The sequence below is a fragment of the Embiotoca jacksoni genome, unplaced genomic scaffold (assembly GCF_022577435.1).
Source record: "Embiotoca jacksoni isolate LCO1_2020_lvr unplaced genomic scaffold, fEmbJac1.0.p SCAF_32, whole genome shotgun sequence".
Taxonomy (NCBI): domain Eukaryota; kingdom Metazoa; phylum Chordata; class Actinopteri; family Embiotocidae; genus Embiotoca; species Embiotoca jacksoni.
Genome location: NW_027185384.1, coordinates 3843300 through 3866018, shown reverse-complemented (window position 1 = coordinate 3866018; position 22719 = coordinate 3843300). Strand labels below are relative to the sequence as shown.

General features: G+C 41.9%; 1 protein-coding gene across 1 annotated transcript in view; it reads left to right on the top strand.

The window, feature by feature from the left end:
• Positions 1-22719, top strand: part of exoc4 (exocyst complex component 4) — a 115632-nt gene that overhangs the window by 21140 nt on the left and 71773 nt on the right. Inside the window, exons 9-11 of the mRNA XM_069164888.1 lie at positions 2723-2868; positions 3038-3126; positions 16924-17020. Coding sequence (XP_069020989.1) covers positions 2723-2868; positions 3038-3126; positions 16924-17020 — 332 coding nt within the window. The remainder of the gene's footprint in view (positions 1-2722; positions 2869-3037; positions 3127-16923; positions 17021-22719) is intronic.

Here is a 22719-nt window from a genome sequence, read left to right as displayed (position 1 = left end):
GTACTCTGGTGAGTTATTAGCTGTGGAACATGGTTTGCTGCTTCTTGGAGGGAGACTGGTGAGATGGGGCCCCGAACAGAATTAGTCAGAGGTCCCTTAAGTAGAGGTGGGGAAACCAACCCTTTTTTCCAACTTCACTTAGAGGTGGTACATCAGCAAATACTAATTAGTTATTTAACTTGGTCTCTTGTATTCACCGTTTGTCTTTCCTACTTTCCTCTTCCTTCTCTTCCCTTCTCCCTCTTCTCATTAGCATTCATTTCAATTTTCACTCCTGTTATAATCCTCCTCTCTTTTCTATTCTCCCCAACTCTTTCCCTCCGTTATCTTTCCTTCTTTCATTCTCTCCTTCGGTGTTACTTTCTGCCTCCCATCTCTCTCCGCCTCTATCTTTCTCTCTGTCCTAGCAGTCCAGTTAATTGCCTCCAAAGTTCACTCTGTCTCTGGGCTAATGCAATTTAAGTAGGGTCGGAGCCCCTTCATCAGCCCAGCGCTGGCATTTCATTAAGTCTACTTGGGTGTTAGCTTGCAAGCAAGTGGGGGTTTCGCTCCATCAGCTCATCATTAGTAATTAATACACTGATAGGATTAGCTGCAGCATGAGGCTGGTGGCAAGTGGTCGCTCTGGTGTTGCTAGTTGGAGAGGGCATATGTGTGATATGGCCTCCAGCGCTGCCTGTGATGAGAAGTCTGTTAGAGAGTAATTACATGTGTGGTGGGAGATTTTGTGTTTTTAGCATTTATATTTACATGAAAATGTGCGAACAGGTGACCTGATCCCAGAATCATTTAACTTAATACAAGAAGCGTATTAAGTTGCAAAAATTCATTATTGTCATCACTTTTCAAGAAAAAAAAAGAAAATCCTATTTTTTGTTAAAAACAACAAGAACAAAATATTGCATTGAAACCTCTGATTGTAGTTGGATGTAAACAGACGCTTTTACCCAATTATACATGGATTTGCATTATTTCTTCATGGATGTGCAACTACAGATGTGTGCATGTGTTCGCACTTGAATTGGTATCAATGCTAGCGCATGAAGGCTTTCCCATGCATGACCGGGGGAGGGAGGGGGGGGCTGAGGAGGAGGGGGGTGGCTCTCCACAGCTTTAATTACATCATTATGGTTGGGATGGATCTCCATCTGCTCAGCCATTACTCCTGTCCCATTCTGGGCTGACCCACACTGCGCCTCAGAATTAGACACACACAGGCTAAATGGCCCTGCTAAATTATGAAGCTATTAGATATGGGAGGCTATTTTAGAACATATGTATTCACACAGAGAGAGGAATGAAGAGAGAGAAAGGGGAAGATGAACTGAGGTAGACAGAGCAATAGAGAAAAAATAGAAATGTGAGAAATGAGAGATGAAGCCCGAAGAGATTTTGAAAAATGAGAGCCAATGAAAGCAGCAGAAGGAATGTGCAGATAGAATGATAGAGTGGAGGAAGTGAACTTTCTCTGTCTGGCCGGAGTTTCAGCGTGCTTGTTCTCGACTATTGTTAGAAGTTGATAAGATTTTTATGAAGCATGATAAGACGTTGATGGATTTCACTATGGATCATGCAGACAGATCAGGGAAATGGAGGACAAGATTTTTTACAGCGGTCATCAAAAGCACCCGGTCATGTCAACGGCCCTCCTCCATCTCAAAGTTTTGGATTTTTTTTTTTTCAGGATTTGTGATGCAGGTTAATGCAAACTGCAGTAAATTACAAAACCCACTGCTGACAACATCTGAAGCTAATCTTCTTTTAAAATGAATGACATTTAATTTCCATCGTACATTTAAATGTGATTTAAAAATAGAAGGATTAGTCAGCTAAATGTTTGTGGAGTGATGCAACCGAGCTGAGTGGTCATGTTGACAGTAAATGGTTGTTTCACCGCATGTTGTGAAAAGGTGAAATGTAACTACAATCAAAGGGACAGTGGAAGGAGAGTTAAGTTTCTAAGCGTGTAAGCACTTCAGTGAGCCGCAGTGCTTGGCAGTATCAAAGCACATGGTCCAAATTTTTAAATCAAAGTCAGCAACGGCGACTTCATATTTTGCAGTCCAACACTACAATCATTTTACCTCACAGAGAGCAACTATTGGATTCAGCTTCATGTTCCAGTGAGGTGGTGAATATATATATATATATATATATATATATATATATATATACACATCTGAGTATTCAAGCCATGAATAAGTCTTCATGTCACAGTATCTGAGGTGACGTAATGTCAGGATGAGGCATGTGAATGCAATACATTTGGGAATAACAGCCAAATTCTTAAATTTTTTTCTTTTATAATTTTCTTTTTTTTTCTTCTTTTTGCCATGTTGTTGTGTATTAATTAAATAGTATATGCAAATATTACAGCAGTTGTTCGTGGTTCTATTAGTTTTGTCTTTGTTATCTATTAAGACAATGTTCATCTATGTTTTATGGACTTCTAGATCAGTTTGGAAAAACTATGATATATATATATATATATATATATTTATATTTCATCTGCTATTGGAAATAATATATCATTTTTCTTGTCCTTTTGACGCTCTGTCATTATGTGTATTTGAGTTGCATTTAGCATGTGCTTGTAAAAGCTCGAACATGCATCATCGAGTTTAAATACAATTCTCCATTCGAAAATCAAACTGAAATACTTCCTATACGTCGATTCCCTTTTGTTTTTAGCTTTTGACAGAGTGCTTCCTGTGTTGTTCAGGTCCTGCTAATGGAGTACCTGGATGTGAAGAACAGCCGCAGTGCCACAGAGCCGTCGGCTCAGCTCTCCTACGCCAGCACTGGCAGCGAGTTTGCAGCCTTTTTTGCAAAGAAAAAACCACAGCGTGCCAAGCAGTCGCTCTTCAAGTAAGGAGTTCACCTTTTTCTGTTTGATTTGTGCTCATCCAAAGACGATGAAATATGAAACAATACATCACAGCAACAGGCTTGTTAATATTGGTCATCAACCTCGAAAATCCATATCACCATATTGTACTGTCGTGTCCACTTGTTGAACCTTTCACGTGGTTTATAGGTTCGAATCGTCTTCCCATGCCATCAGCATGAGTGCCTACCTGAGAGAGCAGAGGCGAGAACTCTACAGCAAGAGTGGAGAATTACAAGGTGAGGATGGGGAGGGGGTGTGTGTGGTGGGGGGGGGGGCAGGGATGAACTGAGGAATGGAGAGTGGAGACATATAGAAGGGTCCTTTTTTCTAATAGCTGGGCTGGATAAGTGTGGAAAGATAGCGAGATGAAGAGAGAGGGGGAAAGAGATGATGGCCAGAAGGTGTGAATAGTATTGGCAGAAATGTGAAGAAGGGGGGAAATGTGGCAGAGAAAGGAGCATATATTGAATATGGATAGCAGTGTGGGAGATAATGCAGGACAGAAAAGAGAAGTGTGAACATAGCGAAGGTTGAGGTCGGTTGAATGGATGTGGAGAGGGAGGGAGGTAGGGAGGTTAGAGTGTACGAGTTGACTAAGAAAACCTAAGCAGCAGAGATCCTGAAGAATACTGAAAAGACAGAAGTAGATAGCTGCAGATGAATGTACAAGTGGAGAGATTCTAAAGAGGAGTGTGGCTTGCTTTGAAAGGGTAGAGGCTTGAAGAGGGTGAAGGGAGATGAGGGTGATTTTTGGTCATGTTTGGCGAAGATGGAAGTGTGTGTGTGTGCGCGTGTGTGTGTGTGTGTGTGTGCGCGTGTGTTTGTGTGTGAGGTGGAAGGGCCTATGGGCAGACGGTGACGGGGAGATTTTGGATGATGAAAAGGTGGACTGGAGAGCATGAGGGAGAAGTGACTGGAGAAAGGAAAGGCACGTTGCAGTTCGAAAAGTTGCACTTAGGAGAAGCGAGGCAGACAACAGGAGTGCGGAAAGGGGAAGCAGCGATAGAGAAAGAGATTGACGAGATGCAGAGAGCAGGGTGACTTTGCAGAATCCGCCTACAGGGGAGAGGCCTTGAAAACCTCTTGCTCACACACACACACGCACACACACACACACGCACACACACACACATGCACACAAAAAACTAGCGCAGTGAGTGAGCTACACAGCCAGACCCTGGAGAGTCTGAACTGTTCAGCTGCCCCTACTACTTCTCTTGGTCTCTCCCTCTCTTTCTGGCTCTCTGTTCCTCTGCCTGTGACCTTGAGGTTTCAATCAGCGATGCCTGACAGCGCTGTTTGCTGCTGTCTGTTCCTTTTTCCGTTTTCCACACCGAGCTCCTTGTTGACATTATATGGGTAAAATAGAAAAGAGATGAGATGGACAATAACAGAACAGTGCTTTTAATTTGTAGAAACTACTCCCCCAAGTAGTGCAATAATGATCCTTTGTCAATATCAGCATCTAATTATGACTATTGTGGGGAAACTGTTTAAATAATGGGGAATTGATTCTGCCTGTTTAAGTATTTTACACAAGAACAGCTCAAGAATGGCCGACGTGACAAACAGCAGTGGAAAACATTACAATGCAGGCTGTAATTCTTTTCTTGACAAGAAATGCCACTCATACAGCAGCGAGTCTGTAAATATATGCAAAATCTTCTGCCTCAGCTTCCCCCCTGCTACAAAAAGAACAGCATTGATTAACTGCGGATAAAGGAAAACCCCAAATGGTGTTCATATAACGGCTCACTTTTTCTTTTTTTTTTTTTCTTCTTCCATCTGTCGGCGCCTCAGAGAGGAGGTTGAAAAAATATTTTTTTGACTGACTGAATGCCTCGGAGCGTTTATAAGAAGATGAGATTTCTCTGGGCTTTCATTTCACCTGTCACAATCAGTAGTAGCGGCCACAAGCGCAGGCCAGGGCCTGAATGGCTGAAAAGAGATTGAAGGAGTAAGAAATCATTTAGAAAGTGAAATAAGTTGACTGTGATGTAGTGAGGGGAAAGATGGATGGAGGGAACGAGGCATGAGGAGGAAGGTTAAAAGTCATTGTTTTCATCAGGGTCCAGCGAAGAAACCATTAAGAGATTTCTGAAGGAAGAAATTAGAAAAATATGTATTGAGACAGTGTGGAAAGGGACTTTTTCCTCTCGCTTCAAATTAAACTCACTGTCGGGACGGAGGGAGAGGAAAAGAGTTAGAAATGAGAGATTGAGTTGATGAATTCTTCAGGCTCTGGGATTACTCAACACTTAAAGCTTAGTCATGTGTGTCTTTCGGTCTCTCTACTTGGAGTTTCCTAAACTCATTTTTTTTGCTCTCAATGGTCTGCTTCAAGTCAATATAGTTATTAATTCAAACGCTCACCAACACAGCATTGGAAATAAGAGTTTGATTGTTCATTTTAAATCCAGCCATGCACCGTTAACGAATGCATAAAAATGGAAATGAACAAAAATAAAATACAAAGTTACAACTACAGATTCTTATGTAGTTGGTGCTGAAGTTGTTGCTGTATTTGCTGCATTTTTCACTTTTTGGGGATGTTTTCTGGAGTTGCACCGATATGTACAGAGGTTTTAGGGACAATATAAAGATAGAAAACAACAACCGATGATTATATGTGTTGTGGCAAATACAATGCGGAACTATTAAGAGGACAGTAAACATATGGTATATTTTTAGATTTACAAGTTTATGCTTCCAACACATAATCTAAACTGTATTTATACACAGTATATATATATATAATAATATACATTAACTATAATATAATAATCTATATATGTACAATGGTGGATCAAACAATTCTGAGACTGCTCCTGTTGGCGCATGCATGGAACGCAGGGATAAGCTATAACCTTCATGAGTAAATATTCCAAGTATTTATGTCCAGTATTTAAGTCGCTTAATCAAAATCTGCACTGTGTTTTGCACACGTTTTGTGACCACTGGTATGTTCACATTCGCGAGTTCATCGTGGACCTGAAAATGTACGTTATAAAATGTTAATAACGCGGGTGCAACAAAACTTGGAATACTTACCCCCCGCCTGCATGCTCTGTGCACATCATGGTGCTGTGCTGCCTTCGCGCCCAACAGGAGCACTCTCTGAACTTTTTGGTTGACCCCTCGTGCATACAGTATTTGTAAACGCTATATTGCGCATCGCTTATAGTTTTTACGTGATCAAATTAATGTAAGATACATCACTTGCTCTGAAACATGACAGCATTTCATCCGTCTTCGTGTGAGTTAAGAGATCCCACGTAGTGTAAGTAAAGATCAGAAGAGTGGTATTAATTTAGACTTTGTGTAATGTTTTTTTGGCCTATTCACACTCGCATATCTCTAATGGGTTTTAAATTAATCTGTAATAACTGTAATTTATGTCTCCTAAGTGTTGTATAGACCTGTCATATATCATTGCACACAGGCGCATATTCACACGCCTCACACACGTGCAAACACACCAGGGGACTTAATTGCTTGGCTTCTCAGCTTGTACGCGTCAATTAATCCAACGCTCCATCTAAAGACTTTATTACAGCTCCATATGTGTCCACATCTGGAATATGTGATCTGAGCGTGTGTAGTGAAGCTGCTCTGGTTTGTAGATACTATTCACATACACATCAGATCCTCGGCTGTCTGCCGGTATATGGACATGGTGTGCTGGTTTGCTCGTGTCCTTTACAAAGCACTACTTCAGAATCAAAGAAGCCCATCCAGATTCGATCCCAGTCTCCATGAATAAATGATGGAAACATATTTTATTTTTTCTCCACCTATAGATGTGTTACCATTCCCCAGAATATCCCTGTGCATGTCCCCCCCAACCACTAGACTACATCCTCGCCCTCTGCTTTATTTTTTTTTCCGTATTGCCTCTCTGTCGCGTGTAGCCATCAGAGTACCCCAGTGGTCTTTTGAGAGGTGAAGTGTGAATATATCGCTATAACAACCGCGGTCTTGCAACATGCCGTAATGCATTTACAGCATTTAAAAAAAAAAAAGAAGTTTTATTTCTCTATGTGTCACCGTCGCTCATTGTGTTTCATACGGTATTGCCTTGCCCCGGGGCACGTTTGAAGTGACAATCCCTCTCCATATGATACACAAAGCCTTCCTATCACCACAGGCTTGCCCCGGATTGCAACGTAAACAAACATACACCTATCAGTTTTCCCTGCAGGCGTGCGCACACACTCCCATTCCCAATTCCCCCACCTCTGACCTCCCTCCACTCCTCAGGCGTATTCATAATCAACTGGCTTCCAAATCTATTTCACACATTCCCTGTTTTCCTTTTGATATTCAAATAGACTTTGTAGACAGTGTGTCTGGCAAAGAAAGCAGTCTGGCTGCGTCTCCCTATGCAAGCAATCTAGTTACAAACAGTTCGCCTTACCCACCATTAATACTTCACACTAAGTCCGAGGTAGAGAGAAAAAGCCCATGTTCTATGAGGGGGTTCTTGATTATGTATAACAGCATTACATTTCCTGTGACAGAGGACTGTACGGGGAAAAGAGGGGGGAGGGGAAGGTGAAGAGAGTTGGGAGACCAGAAGTGGTGTTCCTTGTCAAGCCGATTTGTACACCCTGAAGGGGAGGGGAGGGGAGGGAGGGAGGGAAGGGGGAGAGGTGCAAATGGAAAACTGTCTAGCGGGAGACACGGGGATGGAGGTGATGGTAGGTGATGGTAGGTGGGATATTCAGGGTGGGGCTGGCAGATGTTGAAAGCCATGTACTCACAGGTGTGTGTGTGTGTGTGTGTGTGTGTGTGTGTGTGTGTGTGTGTGTGTGTGTGTGTGTGTGTGTGTGTGTGTGTGTGCGTGCGCGTGCGTGCGACATGGCCCTACAATAATATTACGATATATCTGGGTATTTTTGCAATAACAATATTCTTGACGATATAACAAAATACTGAAAAATACTCAATTATTGTTTTTGCTTGTTGCTCGATAAGCTAAAAGAGGTATATGATACAGTTCCGCTACCTAACGGTATGACTTCATTTTGTCAACAGGTCGGAAAATTGCCTTTATCACGATATGAATTTGTTCGATTGTCTGAAAAATTACTGCCGCTATTATAGAGATCGATATGATATGGCACACCTTTGCTTCGAAGAGACACATCACCTCATTGACTGCCACCCAAAAACAGCACATTCTGGCGTCGCCCCTTCTTCATTTAGAAATCTCCTCAGGAAAACGAATCCGTGCTTTCCACCTGTTCTCTGATTCTGTGGCAAACGAGCACAAAACAAGAACAACACTACAATCAGCTCCTCTTAGGTCGCACTTCAAAAGGTCCTTAAATCGATGTTTGTTGTAGAATCACTGACTTGCCTTTTCAGTTATTCTTTTTCCACTCATTCGTTCTCTTCATTTGCCGGCAGAATTCAAGGATAATGGCTGTTTTCACCCATCTGGTGCAGTGATCAATACTTGACTTCCACTGACCTTATTTATCATATTCATAAATGGAACGTTAGGTGGAATTGAACTTTTTCGATGTAAAAGTCAATAATTGTTATGGGATTATGATGCCTGAATGTCAAAGACACCTGCTTAGCTACTAATGATGCCCCTGACTCTCATTTTTATTTCTTTCCTCCACTCCTTAGTTGTTTTTTTTTTTCTTTTACAATGATGCTCCATCAGGTTTTGGTGTTTCATGTTCATGTGTCCTTTCTGGGGTTTTTTTTGGTGTTAAATTGCTCTTTGCTGCTTGAAGATTTAATAGATGCTGTGTGTGTATGTGTGGGTATCTCGCTCAACAAATCTTATGCAAATTAAATCCAGTCAAAGTAAGCAACATGTATGCTTAGTATAGACCCATCCTAAGTAAATGCCAGTCAAATTATTCGATTAAATCCAATATTTATAGTAGCATGATGCTTGGAGAAAATTAGATCCAATTTTAACATATTTTTCCCAGGAGGCATCACTCTTGTATTTGAGCTCAAATATTTCAAATTATTTTTCTTTAACTGATTTATAATTTAACTGTAACTCCTTCAGCCACTTTAAATTGTAAATTAGATGCTGTGTGCTGCAAAATAAAAGTCATTGTCTGTGTTGAACGTCTCCGTTCCAAAACACGTGCACATCATTGTGCAATAGATTACATTTGTTAGGCATACATGATTTAAAATGGCGAATAATATATTTACAACTATAGAAGGTAATACATTTATTAGACGCTTCTGAAGTTTTACCACAGACTAAAGACATTTTTGGGAAATAATTTTACACTCAGTAAAGGAATATTTTCTTCAACTTGCAGGCCTAACTTTTTTTTAATTGACTTAACCTCAACCAAAAGAAGACAAAAAAAAAAAAATAAAAAAAAAAAATGGAATACCATGATTTGACTCCACTCATACAGAATATCATCAAGTTTGCGATTCATTTTTTTTTTTTTTTTTTTTTAAATCTGTCATTCACATGGCCATCATTCCTTGTCACATCAATGACCGTTGAGAGCTGTCACAGTGGCCAGATGTGGGTGTACATAAAGTACGCGTGCCGCATTGTGTCACGCATGACACGTACAACACGCTGTACGTGAATGACATGTTGTAAGCGACTCGGTACACCACAGGAATATCACCAGAAAATGACACGTTTTCCTTCTTGCTCCTCGCCAGACCTTTATAAATAGCTTTGCTCCAGCCTCGACATGACTGGGGTGGTAGATAAAATCCAAACTGCCGCTGTTACCTGACAGGCTATTACCGTGAAAAGTCTTTATTTGCGCTCACCATGAAAGCAAGTACGGAGCACATCTGCATATTGTGGGAAACGGGGCGCACATGCACATCATTGCAAATGCCCTTGCTCACAGTGGTTGTTTTCTCTGTGTTTGGACTCATCATGTTCAATTTGGTTTGTACATCGATATCAGCAAGGTTGATGATAATGGTTACAACAACATCAGAGATATGATTCCCCTCCCCTCCACTTCCAGGACACACACGCACACACACGCACACACGCGCACACACACGCACATACATACACACAGTGTTGGATTCTCATCTGCTGTGGAACCAGTGATTGAATTACAGTGGTTCTGTTGCTGAAATTAGAGTGGAGCATGGAAACAGTGCAGAAAATGAACTGTGGCTTGTAACAATAATATTGGCTTTTTACTGGAGTGTACCTCACTCAGCCGCTGGTTATGTTACTGATGGACAGAAGCATGATAATGGAAAACGCATTGCAGGCAGTTATTTAACCTACTGAATTTAACCATTTTATGGGATATTTACAGAATTGATCCCAGTATCTGTATCAGCATCTGCACCCTGTATCAATTCATTTAGTCATGGCTCTCCACTTACAGGCAAAATATGAATCACCAGATGGTTATTTAAGCTCTGGCCAGCAACAACTGCTGGAACACATCTCGGTACAAACCCAGGAGAAAAGCTAGATGTCAAGCGAAGTGACTCTCATATCATATAATTGGATGTGTTTGTTTACTCAAACGCCAAATGTCAAACGCCGGAAATATACGTCTCCAAACAAACAACGAAGGCAGCTCGGTATCACGGCAAAGCATGCAACGCGCAGTCCCTCAGAGGACACCTTGTCGCGCGGGCGCGAAAAGCATGCGCGCGTAATACCGAGGTCAACGAAGGAGGTCCCGAAAACGAAGTGAGTGATAAAGTCCGAGTACAGAGGAACGTTCACTCAGAACACCAAGGTTCAAGTCACTGTGAAAGCAACGTGGATTTCTTTTAAATGACGGAAGTAAAACTTCCATATTGATGATACATTTTGAAGTTTGTTACATCGTCTTATTTTTTTAAGGATTTTCTCACTTCGGAGAAGAACATGTATTCCTCCTGGTGACTGGGCATTGACCTTTAGGAGAAAATAAACTACATCTCACTTTAATACCCGGTGAGATGAAACATAAACGCGTCGTAAGATTTTCAGGTGACATCGAGATTAAGACCAACACGCTGGCGAGGTGTGAGAAAATGGAAAGTGGAGGAATATAAATGGCGGGCGGCTGCGGAGGACAACAGAGGGAGAATAGAGCAAGGTTGCAATAGTTTACACAGTGCAGACATTTAATCAGAGACAAAGACCTTGGTGGATTTCCTCTGCCTGAGGCTAATTTTAATCAGCATTGGTCATGTCATTATTGGCAGCTTTGACTGCCACCTGTGTGTTTACTTTTAATCTCGCGCTTTCTGATTGGAGAAGATGGAGAGAAGAACAAATGGGGGGTGGGGGGGGAGGTTGGAAGAAGGTCATGTGGGACTTGAGGTTGCAGAGACCTTGGCATGTACACCGTAACAACACTGGCAGCCAGACAGATAAAAAACACACGCACGCACACACACACACGCACACGCACACACACACACACACACACACACACACACACACACACACACACACACACACACCTACCTCCCTCTTGTGTTCTCAGCGTGCAACAGGTTCTTCCGGTAAAAAAGGAGGTGTGCGATGTGCTGGCCGAGTCCCTGCTGGGTCCAATCAAAGATGTGATGGCACCTGGTTTTCTGGACGATTAGTTCTCCCGGGTCTTTAAACGCATCTCTCTTCTGCACACTCAACGTGTGCTGCATACGTGTCCGAGTTCCCCTTTCAAGTTGCCCTTTCTAAGGATTCTTCCATTTTATTTCCTCCGAGATCTTCCTTATCAAAGTCGATGGTTAAGGACAAAGGCTGTTGCATTGTCCTTCACATTGTAAAGCTCCTTGAGACAAAATGCTGATCTTGAACCGTGTAAATAAAAATTTACTGAACTCGAGAACCTTGGACAAAAGGACCATATAAATGTGGTCCATTTACCATGTCCATTTAGGTGTGGCGACGAAACGGCTAATTATGGGTCACGTGACACGCCTCTCATGTTGGCATTATGGATTCTGCTTCACTCCATCCCCCTAGAGGTCGGCACTGTTGGTTTGCAATTAGCCATTGGCAGTAAAAGCACAGAAGCACTGTGGATGTTCTCTAACAAGCTGCATCATTCCATTTAAATGAATTGAATTCTGGAAATGCAGCTCTTGTAATGTTGACGTGGTCAAGGCCAAACACACTGCTGATACATACAGTAACGACAAACACCAACAGTTCACCGAGTTTTTCATGTTTTCATTGGAGGAGTTTTTCAGACACACATTGACCAAAAACTGTGTTTTAATGAAGTGTTTTAAATCATTCCGATATCTAATTCTGCTCAGATTTCACGTTCAGGTTTTTCGCCACAGGTTTCAAACATTTCTTGAATCGTAAGTTGTACCTGTACTTAAAAGTGTTCGGGGTGAACACGATGTCCGAAGCCACAGGAACTCGCAGCTCATTTCAGCATCGTCTCACTGTATCATGCCAAATCGTCTGTTTTAAAAAAAAAAATTGTATTTAATTTTTTTTATGACAATGAAAACCTTACATGTCAGCATTTTTTGCTAATATTCCAACACTACTACGACGGGGGTGGCAGATTTAAACTGCACTGACATTGCAAAAGTTTGAAAGAGAAACGATACGCATTGCGCACAATTAATATTCATTGTGCTACTGGAGTGAATTGTTGTTATACCACGAGTGACAGATGTGAATTCATTAAAATCAAGACCACGGAGACACATTGTATGCCACGGTGACACTTTTAATAATTAATCCAACTCGATTTACACCTGAATTTATTTATACTATCATTTATTCATACCGTTTATTCTCAGCTGCGGGGTGGATTTGGTCTCCTGGTTGGTGGAGCAGCACATACCATCCCATCAAATTAATTTTAATAATAGAAGGCTCTCATTAAGACCCAATCAGACATGAAGACAGTCTGAGTGGAATGGGATGCCCGGAATTGACCAGAGATTCATACATTATTGACACGGGAACCGATCTCATTAGATCAGCAGGTTTCAGCTCTGTGAGTATGCAGCCGTCTCCCTGCAAGCATGCTCGCACACTTCAACACATCTGATTTGTACATGGAGAATATTACCGGAGTTGATCACTCTCAAACTAATTTTCGTAGCGTAACGGCTGTAGACGAATGAGGCCACCGAGGGTGAAAATTGGATTATCCTACATTTTCCTTTCTGTTTGCACAATTTAGCTTGAAATGTGCAGCGCTGGCCAACAGCACAGATTAGGGGCCTCAATCAAAGGAAGAGCACTGCCTCAGTCTGCTTATGTACAGGCCGGCAATTACTGTACACACTGGAAAAGTGCTGATATTGCAGAATCCTGCCTTTCAAATGACACTTTGCATAGTTATTTGGGACAAAAATACATCCCAATAGGTTTGAGCGTGTTTTTAGTTTTTGCCTGATTTGACCGGCACAGCCAGTTGTTTTCAGCTTTGTGAGCCTACAGTCATTGTGTGTGTGTGTGTGTGTGTGTGTGTGCGCGCGTGCGTGCGTGCGTGCGTGTGTGTTGGGGACATGGTTGTGAGTCAATCACCTCCTCGGCCTCCTGCCAGTCACAATCAGAATCCCGCCCGAGCGATCACGCATGTCTTTGATCCTCTCGAGTTGACCTTTTTGACAACACACACAAACACAAACCTGGCTGTGTTCGACTGTGATCGCAAGACGTGCGTGGATGTTGTATTCACACATGGATTATACCTGGATTATGTTTGCAGAGACGGATATTTGAAAGGCCAGTGAAAGGTTTCCTTTACAATACAGTCCATGTTTATTATTTCAAATTTGACTTTGCAGTGAAAACCCTTGCGATGCACCTTCTCATTGTCAAATACTATACATACTCAATGTTTGTGCTTCATGCAAGACTGAACAGGAAGGGCACATTTTCCATTGTCCTAATGATCACAACATTATGTATGTGATAATCTTTTATGAATATCTTGGTATCTTGAGAATTTGAAGACATTGCACATTTTGTGGAGAGATGATGGCAAGAAAAAAATAAAATACATGACTTTTAAAAACACCATTTGAAAGGACGAACTGCTGTGTGAGCCGCTGTCCTTTTTTAGTTTTTTTTCCCCCCACGCAGGCACACAAATTTACACTCTTGGACACAAAACCAATTGAAACCACTTGTAAATTAGGGATTATGACTGTTCCTCCGCCTGCCTGTCTGGCTTCCCTCATCTCGCCCTCTCTTGCAGGCTTGCAGATGCATACAGAAACACGCTGGTCTCAGGGGACACAGAAGTGTGTTAAAGAAGGCATCACACGTTCATTCTTTCCCGGCCCTAAATCTGGGCATGGCTGGAATTCATCACAGGATCAAACCCGTTTCTCATCAAACTCAGGAAAGTGTAGCTAATGCAATTTCACTGAGTCAGTGCCTGACTTGATTAGATGTGGGCTGGGGAGTGCATGGTAAAACACCGAAAGGGTCTGGGTGGGTGCCACTGTGTGAGTGGATTTCAGCATCTGGCACCTACGTAGTTTTGGTTTAGGCTCTCCGTGACGCTACACGCCTCACAATTGTGTGTGTTTAATGCCATTGTATGTGTACACACAGCAGTATCTCCACCTGTCTGTCTGTACCCATGGACATTGTTATGGATAGCTGTGTGTCATGTCTACTTAGGTGTGTGTGTGTGTGTGTGTGTGTGTGTGTTGCAGACGGAGCAGTGGTCCTCCAGGGGGATATCAGCACATTAGAATATGTCACTTCTTCCTTTCCAGTTTTCACTTGCGTGTCCCATTGAGCGCCATGCCTCCCCCCCCACTCTCCACCTTCCCACCACTAATCTCGGATTAGACCACACACCGAGGGATACAAATGCACTCAGACACTCATTATTAACACTAAGAAATACTCAATCACACAAGGTCTCACAAACAAAATTGTACTTTTGCACATAATGTCGAGAGAGGGCTGGCAGCAGTTTGGTGGCATCCTGACCCGAAGCCGGAGCCACCCTGTCACGTCTAGACAACTCCGAAAAAAATCCCATGCATATTAATGTACTCCTATTTAATATTCATCAGCACTATGCCCTGTTGGCAGCTGGTCCCAGACCCCATGGATCAATGAGATTTCCTCCTCGCTCCTTTGTCTGACACAGATGCAGATGTTTAGAGCATGAAATTAAATTGGTCACCGTCATCGGGAATACATACTTGGTAGTCTATTTGGTGTTTTTAAGTGTGTTTTTGCGCGCGTTTGTGTGTAGCCGCCGGTTAGACATGGCTCCTGGAGCAAACAAGACGTAACGCTAACTTCCCCAGAATCTGTGACATGTTGATGTTGTTCATGGCAACTTGATTGTTTGCAAGTTGATGACGAGGAAACAAAAGTTCAGCCAGCTCTCTCAACACTGATGATCAGTGAGTGAGAGAGAGAGAGAGAGAGAGTGAGAGAGAGAATATTATGCAGCAAGGAAGATGAGCAGGAGAGTGCGTTGGCGGCAGCTTTGTTTAGGAGCCTGTAATTGAGTCTTAATTGAATTGGCACCAAAGGAAGGATGAATGGATAGAGAGATGGAGAAAGACAGAATTTGAGTGAATTGGACCTCATCTTTGTCTCCACTTAGCAACACGGATTTGAGCAGGCAAATTTCATGGCAACAGATCAGAATCAGAAACCCTTGATTCAAAAGTTGTGGATTGAATGAAAGCTTCTCTTTTAATTTTAATGAAAATACGGAGGGTGTTCCCTCCCATACTTTTCAAATGAAACTTGTTCCATTAGAAATGTATTATGGAGCCCGCCACAGGGAACAATGGGTTGATATGCATTTGAATGCAAGGCCAGGCAGGCTGCGCAGGTAATGCAGAACAGGCTTTTGCACTCTGGCGAAGTGTCTTCCTATTATAGCACAGGAGCTACTGCGAGGTCGTATTCGACATGGAAATGATGCAGAAGAAAACAGCAGAGCGAGGCTTTGTGCCAAACCGAAAACAATTTGAGGACACGGACACACACACACACACACACGCACACACACACGCACACGCACACACAAACACAATCCTTTTGCTCTGCAATTTACCATATTGACACCAAGTCGCAATTTCTTCTCTATCAATTATATTGATTACTTCAGGATGAGCAGAGGTATGAGCTTCAGTGTTCTTTCTCTCCCCTATGATCTCCCCATTTTCCCCTGTCTGCAGTTGCCCCCCCAACCCCTGCCCCATCCTCACCCTTTCCCCAGGATGTTACATGGCAATGATTTTTTGATTAACCCTATTAACTGTGGGGGCATGAAGGGGGCATGAGCATGTGGGATGCATTTAGATGTGATGGAGAGCCAGGTTGATGGCGTAATGTGTCTATTATGGCTAATTGCGTACTCCTGTCATGATTAAATATTTTAAAATAATTTCAATATAATTTAAGATGTATTTATTTTGTATTTTGTATTTATTTATTTTTATTAATGGAGGGAAAGTCGATGTTCCATGCCCCTTCCAAGGAGATTAGAGTTCAGGGTCAGTTATACAGCAGGACCTGGGCATCTGCAAGCATACCTGCTATTTTAGTTAATGTAGGTACAACAGCAAAATGATACAAAATGGAGGGTGTGGTGATAATAAATTCACACTTTACATGTTACATGATCTGCCCCTGTGGATTATTGAATGGGGTTTTGTAGCAGCCTGGTGTCATGTGATTTAATAAAGGTGATCACAGTGAGCGTCTGTAATGGTTCTGTGCACTGGTGTGTCACAGCAGATCTATTCATTTATGTGGCCTGCTGTTTATTTCCAAAGTCTAAGACTTATTCTACTGCAAAATACTAACAACTCACTTCACGTTGGCTCATTTGAAAGAACCTCCGACCTGTTTGCGCCTCTCCCTCCACCTTCGCAACGTGTACTTGGCACCAAAAGTACAATACAGCCGGACAAAGATAGGACTCCTGGCATCTTGTTAAAGGACACATCAGATTGGTGATGCCTATTAACAACGTATCTGGATGGGCCAATTGGCACACATCCACAACCCCCACCACGACACAACTGTGTAGAGATGTCCATTTCAATATGTTTGTTTTAGTGAATCCCTGTTTCTTGTGCTTCAGGTGGTGCTGATGACAACCTGATTGAAGGAGGAGAGATGAAGTTTGTGTGCAAGCCGGGAGCAAGGAACATCACTGTCATCTTCCAGCCTCTTCTCAGGTACAGCACCGAGTGACACGCTGAACATCCAGCCTAAAATAGATCTGGAAGTTGTTTTTAGACGTGTTTTTGGTTTATCGGGAAGGCGATTAGCAACACAAAACAGTACAGACGTACAGTACAGTACAGTATATGGTCTCTAATCTGCAGTGAGACTTTCTAATGGTTCTAATTGTTGGTGTGGCGAAGCCTACTGTATGGGTAACTGCTGACATGGACTGCTGATGACTCTGGATTGAAAGGATTCACAAGAAAAAAAATACTTTCTTCACATCATCTTCTCACACAGCCTCAATTTAGATTTTTACAATATTGTGCAATAGAGCTGAGAGTAGGATGTCAGTGCTGCAATGCAAGTAAATCGTTAATGGAAAACATGTTGTACCTCCAAAGAGTTTGTAATATTAACACTAAAGTATCTTCTTGATATGGGTAAAAGCATCCCAGTGCCGTTGTGGCAGGATAACATGAGGACATTCGGATGCATGACCTCGTTTCCAGCGATATGGGACTTAATTGGATCGGATTAAAATTAATTTAAAGAATGGAAAAACCCTGCCGTCTTTCCTGGAACATTTTGAGTAAAAATCCATTAACTTTACAACATGCATGTTGTGACATACTGATCTGTCAGAGAGGGATGGCCAGGCCGCTCAAGACACATGAAGCCCTGGCATGTGACTCAATACCAGTAAAATGGAAACGTAATTATATTACACAGACTCTCAGTGACTATCTATTGATTTCAACCTTCTTAATGTTTAGTCAGATATTGTAAATCAAACATGATGTAATATTTTATACCTACAGTTCAAAATGTTTGTTGATACCATCCAGAAATTGGGATCGACTGCCACCCTCCCTTTTGTTTCCCATTAAATTGGACTATTCTGAAGGGCTGTCTTTGTGGTAGCGTTCTGTACATCTGGTAGTTTTCTATACAGCCCTGTGGTCCAAGTAGAGTCGGGTAAATCTAATAGTGAAACAATTTAATTGAATTGGCCTTCATGCAGTGATACATTACCTTCTGGGATCCATTAGACAGAGACGTTTCCTACTTCAACACGCTGGTGAATGGCCTAAATTTCTAGAATTTCCCATCTTGGTGCATACATGCATAAGGAGCAGGATAAATGTGCTTCTTTTGCAAACACCGCATGACTTAAATGTGTTAAACGCTGCCACAGATGTGTTGACTGTAAAAGTATCTGAATACTAAGCCGGTGGAGTGCTCAGACACACACACACACACACACACACACACACACACACACACACACACACACGTCTGGGTAACAACAGACAAACCTGTAAAAAGGCAACAAACAGTGCAAAACAGGTGTTTGTTTATTTCAGCATTCTGCTCAAGTCTACTGGAAGCTATATGATGTGTCTACTCTAACCACTACATGTTGGACTGACTGCTAAACAATATTGAATCCCATCAGCCCATTAAGTTAGTGAAGCTAGAGTGCACTTTATCCATCAGAACCATTTGTTCTCTTCATCCCATCCCCAATAACCTAACCTGTATCGTCACTTGTCATGCTACTTTTTCTTTGACTGATTGATGCTCCTTGAAAGTAAATCCTTGGTTTCAGAGAGGAAAGACAGTATGTTTGTACGCGTGTGTTGAAGTGAGAGTGCAGTCGTATTTGTACGTATGCTTTAATGTCTTTCTTTGCTGGTGGTTTTAGTGCTGAGTATCAAACTTTGATACTTTTACTGCACTGACAGAATTGTTTCGATACTTTCTGGTATACAAATGTGCCTTCTCATTTGCTACCAAATTTCGATACCTACGCTACATCCACATTAATACATTATTGTTTTAAACACATTTCAAATTTTTAATAGATGAAGCTTACCCTCCACAGATCTGTCATAGAAAGCAAAACAATGTTCATTACTTACTTGTCCTAATTTTGTGTCTGTCCACATATGACTTTATCACATCACTTCCCTTCACATTCCCTTTGTCTGTAGTTCACATGCATGTGCTATGCATACAGTCTTTCCTTTCTTTATATTTGATTTTGTTCTTTTGAAATACGTCAATAAAAAATGCTGAAATGGATTGCCAAATATTCTTGGGCGGCAGTCAATATGCCGGGGTGGCACACCCGAGTAATTCCATTCCCCTCTATACTGCATGGAAACTAATGATCTTTGCCATAATGTGTAATGTGAATGTCTTTTTGTCAAAATGAAGTTTCCCAAATTGGTTGATAAAAAAAACTGCATATCTGGTATCAAAGTCAAGCTATTGGTACTACTAAAATTATTGTGGTTGCCTGCGAGTTCTCGCGGTCTCTCTCTCCGTCCCTCTTTTCCCGCTCTTTTTCCTCTCTGACACACCGACCGACGTTCAGTCCCTGTTCACCGTTGGTCTGGCCGAGCTATTGTCTGAACAAATGACCAAAAATAAAACGGTGACTAGCTCTCTGCCTACCTCTCCCATGTTGTCTGTAATGGTTCATATCAATCAAACCAAACTGCCTTGAACACCGGGCTCTCCGCTCTTCTCCCTGCCCCACTTCCTTCGACCTGGCCTCACTAGACTTTTAGTGCCAATGGAGCGCTGTTGCTTGCAGATGGTTTTCTAATGGCAAAGCTCTGGCACTCTGCTGATGGATCACTACACCTCCTGCAGCCAGCCATGCAACTCATGGCAGCTTTAATGACAAAAGCAGTTGGGGGGTGTAGCAAAGGAAATCAGTGGCAGTGCGTGGGAGATGAGACAACACGGTCTTAATGTTTGATTGCAAATGGTTTTCCGTGCGTTGGGTTATATTGTGTTTTCTCACACTAAATCAAGTTAAGCACTGTACTTTATATGGTTTTTGTGTGTCTGTTCTTCAAATTTATGTTCATATCTTGTTTCCGGACAACTGCAAAATCTGCACATTCAATCCCCTGAAACTTTTCATTTCATGCATTTGGTTGGCTTGTCACCTCATCCACTAGGTTAAAAAAAATACACTCAGAATTAACTGAGTGTGCTTATAATAAGCTTTATGGTACCAATTATCTAGGATTGTAAGTGTGATGCTAAGCGAAGTGAGTTTTCCAAAGAGAGCCAGACTGAAGTTAACTTGCTTGTTCCATTATTCCATTATCATTCAACAGTGGTGTAACTCTTTGCTCATGTTGTGGTACTTGGCGTGTCATGGAAGTTCTCCGGTCCAGTTTGCATGTGCTTTGTTGACTCGTAGAAGGCCTGTGGTATCCACAATACCACCGGGGGGGGGGGGGGGGGGGGGGGGTTCATGGGCCAGCACCATTCCCATTAGCTATCAAGCCATTGTATGAACCAAGTTAAAGAGTTTTGTCTTTTCTCTCAGCAGTATGTCAAGTGCATTCCAGCACTGAGCTTCACTGAGGCTTGTTGTGGTAAGGATGTCCAGAAGCAGCAAAAAAAAAAAAAAAAAAAAAAAAAGTGAACAGAGAACAGGACTGCTATCTGCATCTCTGATCCGGATTTTGCTGGAGGGATTATGAGTCCCACTTGGTTTTGGACGGCCTCAGGTTCCCACTGAAAGAGTGAGAGGTGGCTCGGGAGAAGGGCATCTGGGCTACCTTGATTTGCCTGCTGCTACCACAACCCAGATCTGGCTAAATGCCATAACATGGAAGGATTGTAAGGAGAGGGGAACTAGCACAGTCCTTTCCAATTTGCCTACTGCTAATGTTTGCCTTTTTGTCAATAATTATATTGTCTAAATATAAATGTTTTCTAAAGCAACAGCACATAGAATGTACAATATATTGGCCTTCCTTCTTTATGCCTCAGATCAACAGCTAAGTATCAAATGTAAATGAGCATACTTGATGTTTGAGTCTTTCAGTCATTTGTCACTAACAGCAAATATGATGGAATGTCATTTTGACAGGTCAAACCTATGCATGCACTTTTGTTTGTGTTTTATGTCTTTTATGGAGAGGAGGACTATTCGACCTTTAGATTGACAAGGCATTTCCCCCTCTTTGTATCTTTTTCCTGTCCGTTGTAGGTTCAGTGAGGTTCGGGCTCGTAGTCAGGGAATGAATGAGACTCGCTCTGCCCTCACAAGTCGAGTAATGCAACCGGATGTGTCGGAGCGTAGAGTGTATGTCTTTTAAAGTTGCACACACAAAAGAGTGTTTGTGCATGTAGTGACCAATTTAGTTTGACTTTTGGGGTCTCCTGCTGACATTTGGGTGGTATTTACACCCCTTGCGCCGGACGAGGTTGGCATTTTGAAAAGCTTCATCGAGCCCCTAATCTCTCCCTGTTAACCATCCACAGGATGACCGGGCATGGCCGGTGCCTCTGGGTGCCTGCTGCTTTTGGGGCTGTGTGGTTTTGTGTGAACGCTGCAGGTACATTTACACATGCAGCTCGTACCTTATTATCACTGCATTGAGCAAAAACATGTGGGTACGCACACACATTAGCCCCTTTACTTTTACAGTACATTCTCTTTATACTTGACATAATAGGGATTTTTTTTCTTGATATTCTAAACATTATATTAGTTATTACTGGTTATTAAGCTTGCATGACGGCTACCTCGCTGACTGCTGCAGCTCCCATGACTGTGTATGTCCTATCAGGATTGCTGCAGCTTTCAGCCTTATCTTTCTACACCGAGTTTGTCTTTGATAATGGCCATGAATAATAGAATGTTTGATTTCATTTCAAATTTAATTTACATTTAGTTTAGGCAGATCGGGGCGGCACACTGGAGAACAACTTATTGACATAATATAATTATAGCCTCACGGTGGCTTTCTGCTAGCTATGACCATGTATTCATGACTTTCTGCTTTGATTACATGCACTTGCTAAAATAGTACAAATGCATTTACATTTTTCTCATGTCTGTGACACATCCAGGTGTAACGTAGACATTTAAACTGCAGTGACAGGTGTCAGTTATGTCATGTTGCTGGTATTATAGAGTACGACCATCAACGGATCGTTTCGCTGTGCACTTTCTGCTGAGAACTGCACGCCTCACACCCGTTTGTCACGGGTCTCTGCATATTTCACTCCGCACAGAAAATATGATTGTTTTCTCAATGATTAGTACCATTGAAATTCACAGAAAATGTCCTCTTTGAAACTCGAAACCTCCAAAACGTTTTAAACTGCTAACCTTTGCCATTTTCAACTCTTTTACCATCATTGCCAAAGCTTTTATTTGAAAAATCAATGCAGAGATTTTTCTTGTTCAGCGTTAGCCAAATGATCAATGTTGAATCAGTCTACGAAATCTTCTGGACAATGAAACTTTGGCTTTGTTGGTAAAACTCGATCATGAACAGGAATGATCGCCAAAACCCTGAAAAGAAGACAGATTTTAAGAAACATTCTTCTTAAATGACTCCCCGTCATCAACATGCTTGGTGAAGGGCTTAATGTAACAGACTTATGCTCTGCTAATTTCCTTTTCTTTAAATCTTGCTGCCTTTTAATTACTACTTCTGACTGTAAATAGATTTTTGGCCTGGGCTTTCGGGTAACCTCGGGAGGTTTCATTTGAACAATCCAGTCATCTTTCCAAATGGTGTACTGTGTCTTATGAAGAGTTTGACTCAGCGTCTTTGTATGCGAGTGCATGGGATTGTTTTCTATGTTTCTGTACCAAAACATAAAGGAAGCGTAGAAATATGTTCTGCTCCTCAGATAATGTCAGACTGGTATAGGATTGAAC